The following is an 8824-nucleotide window of genomic DNA, read 5'->3' as shown; positions in this document are numbered from 1 at the left end:
ACGCTCCTCAGGATGAGGTACAACCACAAATTTATGCTGAGGAGTTTATTTCCCTCAACGACCAAGGTATCCTATACAATTTTGATGACCATGCGGCCCTTAATCAGCAAGTACATCTCTGCTCTGACAACATCGACAATATTGTGGCCCGAGGGTATTTGTACGAGCATGTGGGTACGATCAAAGTTCACTGCCAGGATTACGATGATTCACATGCTCGGATCATGGTTTCGGAAATCCTGCAAGAGGACGCTAAAATCCCAGTCCCAATTGAAGAGTGCAGATATGTTAGGGACGTGTGCCAGATGTTCCTTCCTTGGCCTAAACACTTAATTTTAACAACCGAGGTAACTTCTCAACTGAAATTAATTATTAATGATTAGTGGAGTTTGAATATCTTCAATATTCATCCGTAGTGAAGTAGGTTACGCGAATATATGTCTTTGCGGTGGGATGGATGAACAAACTACTGTTATATATGTGTTATTTGTCGTTATACAGCCATGTTCAAAATTTTTGGGGTCATTCAATTACAACCGTTATGCTGTCGAAATTTCGGTAGAATTTAGATAAAATTTGATATATATATATTATGTTCTGTTTTGTTTAGGGTCCACTCGCTCAACCGCCCTCAAGACGTGATGCGTCAAAGGGGAAAGCTCCGATGCTTTCTCCACAAGGCCGTGGTGCACGGGAAGATGAGTTGTTCACGGAAGAGAAGATGGCGTTGATCCCTAATTCGCTAAAATGGATGATTCATGAATTCCTAAGGCTCAAAGATAAACGTGATATAATCACAATTTCTGTCCCCCGAGGATTCATTGCACCGCGTACCCAGATCACGTTATCTGGAGAGGATTTGCGACGGAGTTGCTACGTGTAACTACATCGGCAACCGAGGGAATCTTGTTTGGAATGATGTATACTCTTCTTTAATCTAATTAACCTTATATCAAATTATAGTTAAATTATTATAAGGCACTAACACTTTTTTTGGCAGGCACATATGGGAGAGCATCAACGGTCTGAGAAAAATTTTCAAGTTTTACGACCCAGAGCTTCTCACAATGCATGGGATCAACGATGAAGAACAGAGTCAGTCTTTTGACGATGCGGCAAGACGATTGGCTAATTGGTTATCATTAATGAACAACAACCACCAAATGTTCTTTATTCCTTGGAATATCGGGTAAACTTTATTAAATTCTTTAGTGCTAATTGTTCATTTCTATATTATGTCTTCAAATTATTTTTATACTATCTTACTTATATTCCAATATAATTTTCTAGGATGCATTGGACGCTAGTGGTGGTTGCGCCAAGGAAAATTATCCATTTAAACCCTGTAAAAGGCCGCCCAATTCCCGAAGAAATAGAACAAATGATCGGAAGGTAATAATTTAATGACTTCTTATGTAACGAATTTAATTTAACTAACGAATTGAAATGCTAATATAATTTTCCCAAACAGGGCATTCATGTATATAGGGGACGCACATCAGTATCTTGGCCCGTGGCAAGGAATTTCACAAGCAAACTGTCCAAGACAACCTAAAAGCCAAGAATGCGGTTTTTATGTTTTGAAATATATCACTGACATCGTCGCACGTGCCAACCCCAACCGTTACATACAAGATCAAAAAGCTGTAAGTTTTAATTATTGATCATAGTATATAAATTTTATAATAACAAATATATAATATACATATACATAAACTAATATAAATTTTTAATTTTTTTAACAGTTTGGGGGTAAGAAGCAATACGATCCAAAAACAGAATTGTTACCACTACAGCGAAAGTGGATCGAACAATTGATGGCGGTGATTCACGGTGACGATTGAGGTTCAAAGGTCGAAGAATTTTTCTTCATTATGTAATTTTTATAGATTAACTTGTAATTAAATTTATTAACTTATTAATATTTTTAACTAATTTTACATGTTTGTGTAATATTTAATTACTTTTATGAAATCAAATTATGTTTTTACCCAAATTTAATTACTATTTAATTTAAAATGTAATTAATATATAATTAAATTAAATAAATATGTAATTTAAAATTTAAATAAATATGTAATTTAAATTAAATAAAATAATATATAAATTAATAAATATAAAATTAAAATAATATAATTAAATTTAAAAAAAAAATGAGGAAAACTGAAATTCGCGTACATATGGCGTCGGTTCTTACGCCATATATGGCGTTGGTTATTGGCTAGGAACCGACGCCATATGTACCCCTATGGCGTCGGTTCCCAGCTAATAACCGACGCCATAAGGGTATATATGGCGTCGGTTCATATAAACCCTTTAGCGTCGCCCTGATCAGCGTCGGTAGCGAATTTCGCGAAAACCGACGCCTAAAGGGCTTAAAAACCGCCTTTAAAGGGTGTTTTTGTAGTAGTGTATATCACAATATTATTCTAGAAAAAATTGCACTCTACATCTAATTTTTATTTTTTATTTTAATTTTACTTTTATTTTACTATTATTTAATTTATACCTAGTTTTATAGGTCATATCCTTATTATGTGCATTAGGAACTCTAATTTTGATATGTTATGTGAGATTATATTTGACACTTTGATTATAAAAAAGAATATTTACTAATTAAAATTATTTTGGAATTATATTTAGTTAATGTGTAATAAAAGTTAATTTTCATCTTATCTCATTATTCTACAATAGAGTAATAGGCTCTTTACGTATATAATTTTTGATAATTTCTTTGTATTTCAAACTATACCAATTTGTTTGGTTGTTTTTTTATTATTATTTTCTTAATATAAATTTAATCATTCACCAAATATTACATCTACTCAATTACTAAAACTTTATCATAGATTAAAATTAAAAACTTCTTTACTTGTTACTGATTTAAAATTGAGAGCTCACGGGACTAATATATGATAGGCTATTTGGGTGTTAGAACGCTCACGCACGCTCACAAAATCCCCCAAAATTATAGTGTTGTCAAAGTGGTAGACGACATGTTTGTTGGCACACTATGAGCAACATATGTCTCTTGTGGCATTTTTCATATTTGGTTAAAAACTCACCAAAACACTTCAAATCTTCTCCCATATCACTTTGAAACATTCAAACACTTGTTAGCTCTCCAAATAGCATCTCCTCCAAAACTGAAGAACAATTAATGCTCATTAGATTCAAAATTAAGATATGTTACTCTCATTTACACATTTGTTATAAGTTGTAACCAGACTCATACTCTTCAAATGATGTTTATACAACTTTCACAATTACCAATTTGTTCCACATTAATATATTTGTTACATTTTATTTTATCAACATTATTACATATTAGAGTTTATTTCCTCTTAAGAAAGAAAGGAAAAGGACACACCCAGAAGAAAAAAAAAACCCTTCAAGTTCATATACAGAGGCATTGATTATCCCATAAAGCCCACCTGTTCAATGATTTATATAAGAAACACACACATATATATACATAAATATATAAAGGCCGGCCAGCTGAAGTGCCATGAGGCAACAATACGTGTGATTAACAACACAGACATAACAGTACTTTCATCTTCTGTTGTTTTTTAATATTCTTTCTTTTCTTTTCTTGTTGACTCCGCATAAGGTCAATTAGAATGAAAATGACCCTTTTTCATGTGCATCCAATCTTATCGATACTCTTTTTATTATGCCTTCCCAAACTTGAGAAATAAGTCCAAGCCGGCAACCGGCAGTTAGTGGTGTTCGGCTCTCATATATAAATATATAAATGTATACTCTATATTAGTTACGCATATAGAAACTTACATCACCTGCCATTTGTCTCATGGCATTTTCAAATATTTGATATAACTTCCTCAGTCCAATCTTGTCTTTTCCCCTTGTTTTATCATCCAAACTAATTAATCCCTTTGTTTCCTTTGCTTTACATTTCATAATACATAACCAAACATACAAATAATACTACAGAAATTATTAAGGAAAAATGGTCAAAATGAATTAGGCACTACTATAGTGGACTTTCTTTCTTAATTATAATATTAACCTCTGTCAACTATTTAGTCACAATAACTCAACATAAAACTCCAAACGTATTTCCCTATCAATTTATAAAAACCATGTTATTATGAATTAGGACAACTAGGTAGGTTGATTAACTACTAGCTAATACTCCTAGAGTTCTCCATCCAAATAAACACTATTTGTTTATGATTTCAAAATTTTCAAACAATGGCTCTCTTCGACCAAAGTTCAATCCTCTTTCAATCACATACACTCCGATGTTTTGTTCTTAATAAGATACTCTTCTTACTATTGTTGTTACCCGAACATGGCAATTCAGTTTTCTTCAACTTCACTTCTTTTCATCCAAACATGGTGGACATTACATTCCAAGGAGATTCATTCACATCAAGTGGAGCTCTCCAACTCACAAAGAACCAGGCTATTGGTTCCCTAGCTGGCAGCGCTGGCCGAGCCTCATATTCGCAGCCGATTCGCCTTTGGGAAGCTGGAACAAGAAGGCTCACTGATTTCACTACACACTTCTCCTTTACAATGCAAGCACTTGACAAAGCAGGATATGGGGATGGAATCTCTTTCTTCCTTGCACCTTTTGAGTCTGGAATTCCCTTCAATTCAAGTGGTGGTTACCTTGCTTTGTTTACTCCTGAATTTGCTTTCAATGCCTCTGGCAATAACAGCATTGTTGCTGTTGAATTTGATAGCTTTGAAGACCCATGGGATCCTAGCTCTGATCATGTGGGAATAGACATTAATTCCATAATATCAGTGAAAAATGTCACATGGGAAAATAGCATAAAAGATGGATCACTAGCAAATGCATGGGTAAGTTACGACTCTACTAGCAAAAATTTGAGTGTGTTTTTAACTTATGCTGAGAATCCTATCTTTGTACAAAATTCTACAATTTCTCATATTGTTGATTTGAGAGAGTTTTTGCCTGAATTTGTTAGAGTTGGTTTCTCTGCTTCTACCAGTCAATTTGTTGAGTTACACAACATAAATTCTTGGTCATTCAACTCAAGCTTGGAGGTTGATAATGGGAAAGGGAAATTGAAACAGGGATTGTGGATTGGGTTATCTGTGGGGTTTTGTGTTGTGAGCATTGGATCAGGCCTTGCTTGGTTCATATTTTGGAGAAGAGAGGCTAGTAAAGAAAAAGTAGTTAATGTGAAACATGGAGGTGAATTATCTATGGACAATGAATTTGAGAAAGAAACTGGACCTAAGAGGTTCACTTATGATGAACTAAGCAGAGCAACAGACAACTTTGTTGAAGAAGGAAAGTTAGGTGAAGGCGGATTCGGAGGCGTCTACAGAGGTTTACTAAAAGAATCCAATACAGAAGTAGCAGTTAAAAGGGTGTCAAGAGGATCAAAGCAAGGGAAAAAAGAGTACATAGCAGAAGTGAAAATCATTAGCCGTTTGAGGCATAGAAATTTGGTTCAACTCATTGGTTGGTGTCACGAACAAGGCGAACTCCTCCTCGTCTATGAATTCTTACCCAATGGAAGCCTTGACACTCATCTCTTTGGCAACAAGCTTATGCTGAAATGGACAGTGAGACACAAAATAGCCCTAGGCATAGCCTCTGCCTTGTTATACCTTCATGAAGAGTGGGAACAATGTGTGGTCCATAGAGATATCAAGTCAAGCAATGTTATGTTAGACTCAAACTTCAATGCAAAGCTAGGAGATTTCGGCCTAGCCAGACTCATAGACCACAACGAGTTAGGGTCACAAACAACCGTTTTGGCTGGCACAATGGGGTACTTAGCACCTGAATGTGTCACAATAGGAAAGGCTAGTAAAGAAACCGATGTGTACAGCTTTGGAGTGGTTGCACTTGAGATCAGTTGTGGGAGAAGACCAGTTGATCTTAAAGCAAAGCCAAGCCAAACAAGCCTTGTGGAATGGGTTTGGGAGCTATATGGAAAAGGCCAAATCCTTGAAGCTGCAGATGAGAGACTAAATAAAGGGTTTGATCAAAGACAAATTGAGTGTTTAATGATAGTTGGCTTATGGTGTTGCCATCCTGACCACACAATTAGACCCTCTATAAAACAAGTTATAAATACACTCAATTTTGAAGCTCCCTTGCCTAGACTTCCGGCAAAGTTGCCGGTGCCGGTGTATTTTGCTCCGCCTTTGGATATGCTTAGGTTCACTTATACATCAGATGGGCAAACTGGAACCATTAATGAACATACTCAATGTACTTATAGTAGCTATACTACTCAGTCATCAACTACTTCTGGTTCTGGATCTGGAGGCTCTTCTAGAGCTCTGCTAAATATGCATACACGTTGATTTTTTAGTGTGCAATCTTGTTTAGTTTTGTTTTGTACTGATCTTTATCTCTAATGTTTATGCTAACCAAAATTTTTATATTAAGAAGGAAAACTATGTAACTGTAATTACTTTTTATTTGCTTAATTGGTGTAACTCTTTCATTTATTTCTATAGCAATTGTTATGCTTTTCCCATGAAGAAAATGGTTTGATATTTTTAAACCAATAAAATTTTGGAGCATTTATTGGGTTGGGATCGAATTCCAAATTAGCAAAACTAATTTTCTCAACATCTCCTCTCAGTAGAGTATTGTTATTGTTATGATTGTTTATGAATAAAATGATATTTGATTAGTTACCAGAGTATTTCAGATAATTACTACTTTTCTTATAATGGCAACTTTATTCCTTTTATTATAGTATTTGAAAGAGTTGATGTAATTGGTTACTGTAATTTCTTCACAGCAATTCATAAACGGCTTGTTTGGTATGCCGTATTGTATTGTGTTGGATTGTGTTGTATTATATTATATTGTATTAGTATTATTGAATACAATATTATGTTTGGTATTGACTTGTATTAATAGATTGTGTTGTATTGTATTGTATTAGTATTATTTAATTTGGGTCCGGATCTGGGTCCGAGTCCGGGTCGGGGTCTGGATCCGGGTCTAGGTTTGGGGTCCGGGTCGGGTCGGGGTCTGGGGATTGGGTTCGGGTCGGGGTCCGGGTCGGGTCACGAGTCTCATGTCCGGGTCGGGTCCCAGGTCCGGGTTCGGGTCTGACTCCAGGTCTTGGGTTCGAGTCTGAGTCTGGGTCCGGGTTCGGGTCCGGGTCCGAGTCCGAGTCGGAGTCGGGGTCCGGGGCCCCGAGTCGGGGTCCAGGTCTAGGTCCCGGGTCCCTGATCTGGGTTTGGGTCCCGAGTCGGGGTCGGGGTCTTGCTCCGGGTCCCTTTGTAAATATTATAATACAAGCTAATACAGACCATTTGTTATGTATTAAATAATACAACATACATTGTATTAAAAATTTTGGTTGTAATAATTAATACAATTCATTGCTTTATCCAAACGTAGTGTTATTTATTATTTAATACAATACGACCCTTATACGGCATACCAAACGAGCCCAAAATAACTAAAATAAAGGGATAAGTTGAAAACTACCCCTTTTTATTACACATTAACCAAATACAACTCTAAAATAATTTTAATTGATAAATATCCTCTTTTATAATCAAAGTACTAAATATAACCTCACAAAGGGCCAGTTTGGCACAGCTGTGCTGTGAAAAAAAGCAGTTGTAGCGCTGTGAGAAAAAGCAGCTGTAGCTGTGCTGTGAGAAAAAACTGCTGAGTGTTTGGTAAATATAATTTTAAAATAGTTGTGAGTTGAAAAAGTTGTATGTAAGTATTTGGTAAGCTAGATGATTGAATAGCTGTTAAATATACAATTACCAATATAAGTATGATATTTGTTATCTAATTTATTTATATAAATTCATACATATTAATATATTTATAATTATTTTTTATTTTATTACCAATTACAATAATTTTTTTTTCTTATAATATTTATTTATTTAAAAAATATATGTAGTAAAATAATAAGTTAGACTTTTATTAATAATAATAATAATAAAAATTACATAAATATTATTTATTACATAAAGATGATAGAGAAAGATATATTGGGGAGAAGAGAATCTTAAAATAAAATGGTAAAAAGAGAATTTTATAATTAGAATGATGGTAATTTTGTCAAGTGAAATATTCATTAAACCAACAAAATAGCTTTCCGTACAAGCTTTTCTCAAAGTTGATGTTGGCCAACTTTTGCAAAAAGCTAAAATTTTTTCTTAAATTCTTAAAAAAGCTAGTTTTCTAATTTTACTAAACACATTTTGAATGATAGCTTTTTAAAAAAGTGCTTCTAGCTTTCTTAAAAGCTATCCCAAATGCACCCAAAACTTATCAAAATTAGACTTTCTAATGCACATAATGGGGATATAACTTATAAAAGTGGGTATAAATCAAAGAATAGTAAAATAAAAGTAAAAATTAAAATATGAAACAAAAAGTGAGTATAGAGTGTAATTTCCTCTAAAACAAATCTGGCGCCATCATTTTGTAATGCTGGTAATTTTGGTGGTCCAAAAAGATAAAAGAAAACTTCACATGTTAACGTATGTTAAATAAAATGATATTTTTAAACACAGTTATTTTTTGGGATAATTTTATAAATACACAAAAATAATAAAAAAAATTACAAAAATACGATTATACGGAATTATAAATATTTTTACAATTTTTATGATTTTATTTATAAAAAATACGGTCTTTTTATGTTTTACTCTTATTTATTTTTTTGTTGTTGTTTTGATGTTTTTTAAATATTATTTTTCTTTTATTTTTATATAATTTTTTTTGTTATTTTTATGAAAAAAACTGTACAAATGTAAAAAGAAAAATCTTTAAACGTAAAAATATAAAAAAAAATTACAATTGTACATTATGCAATTA

At 33.6% G+C, this 8824-nt stretch overlaps 2 protein-coding genes across 2 annotated transcripts; both read left to right on the top strand.

Moving 5' to 3' along the window:
- Nucleotides 1-933: 933 nt before the first annotated feature.
- Nucleotides 934-2130, top strand: LOC133036550 (uncharacterized). Its single transcript, XM_061113076.1, has 4 exons — nucleotides 934-1189; nucleotides 1291-1392; nucleotides 1472-1646; nucleotides 1746-2130. The coding sequence occupies exons 1-4, from the start codon at nucleotides 1068-1070 to the stop codon at nucleotides 1842-1844; spliced, it is 498 nt and encodes a 165-aa protein (XP_060969059.1). The 5' UTR covers nucleotides 934-1067; the 3' UTR covers nucleotides 1845-2130.
- Nucleotides 2131-4156: 2026 nt separating this feature from the next.
- Nucleotides 4157-6456, top strand: LOC115712499 (L-type lectin-domain containing receptor kinase IX.1-like). The gene has a single exon (XM_030640786.2). The coding sequence runs from the start codon at nucleotides 4219-4221 to the stop codon at nucleotides 6319-6321; it is 2103 nt and encodes a 700-aa protein (XP_030496646.2). The 5' UTR covers nucleotides 4157-4218; the 3' UTR covers nucleotides 6322-6456.
- The last annotated feature ends 2368 nt before the right edge of the window (nucleotides 6457-8824 follow it).

The sequence above is a fragment of the Cannabis sativa genome, chromosome 4 (genome assembly GCF_029168945.1).
Source record: "Cannabis sativa cultivar Pink pepper isolate KNU-18-1 chromosome 4, ASM2916894v1, whole genome shotgun sequence".
NCBI lineage: Eukaryota > Viridiplantae > Streptophyta > Magnoliopsida > Rosales > Cannabaceae > Cannabis > Cannabis sativa.
Note: the sequence above shows the minus strand (reverse complement) of the source record. Positions and strands in the feature narration are given on the sequence as shown.

What these genes read in the sequence shown, in the direction of transcription:
- LOC133036550 (XM_061113076.1), top strand. Translation starts at nt 1,068, where the DNA reads ATGCATGGGATCAACGATGAAGAACAGAGTCAGTCTTTTGACGATGCG. An exon ending in ATAGAACAAATGATCGGAAG is followed by an intron (nt 1,393 to 1,471) that starts GTAATAATTTAA and finishes TTTCCCAAACAG; the next exon opens with GGCATTCATGTATATAGGGG. An exon ending in ACATACAAGATCAAAAAGCT is followed by an intron (nt 1,647 to 1,745) that starts GTAAGTTTTAAT and finishes TTTTTTTAACAG; the next exon opens with TTTGGGGGTAAGAAGCAATA.
- LOC115712499 (XM_030640786.2), top strand. Translation starts at nt 4,219, where the DNA reads ATGGCTCTCTTCGACCAAAGTTCAATCCTCTTTCAATCACATACACTC.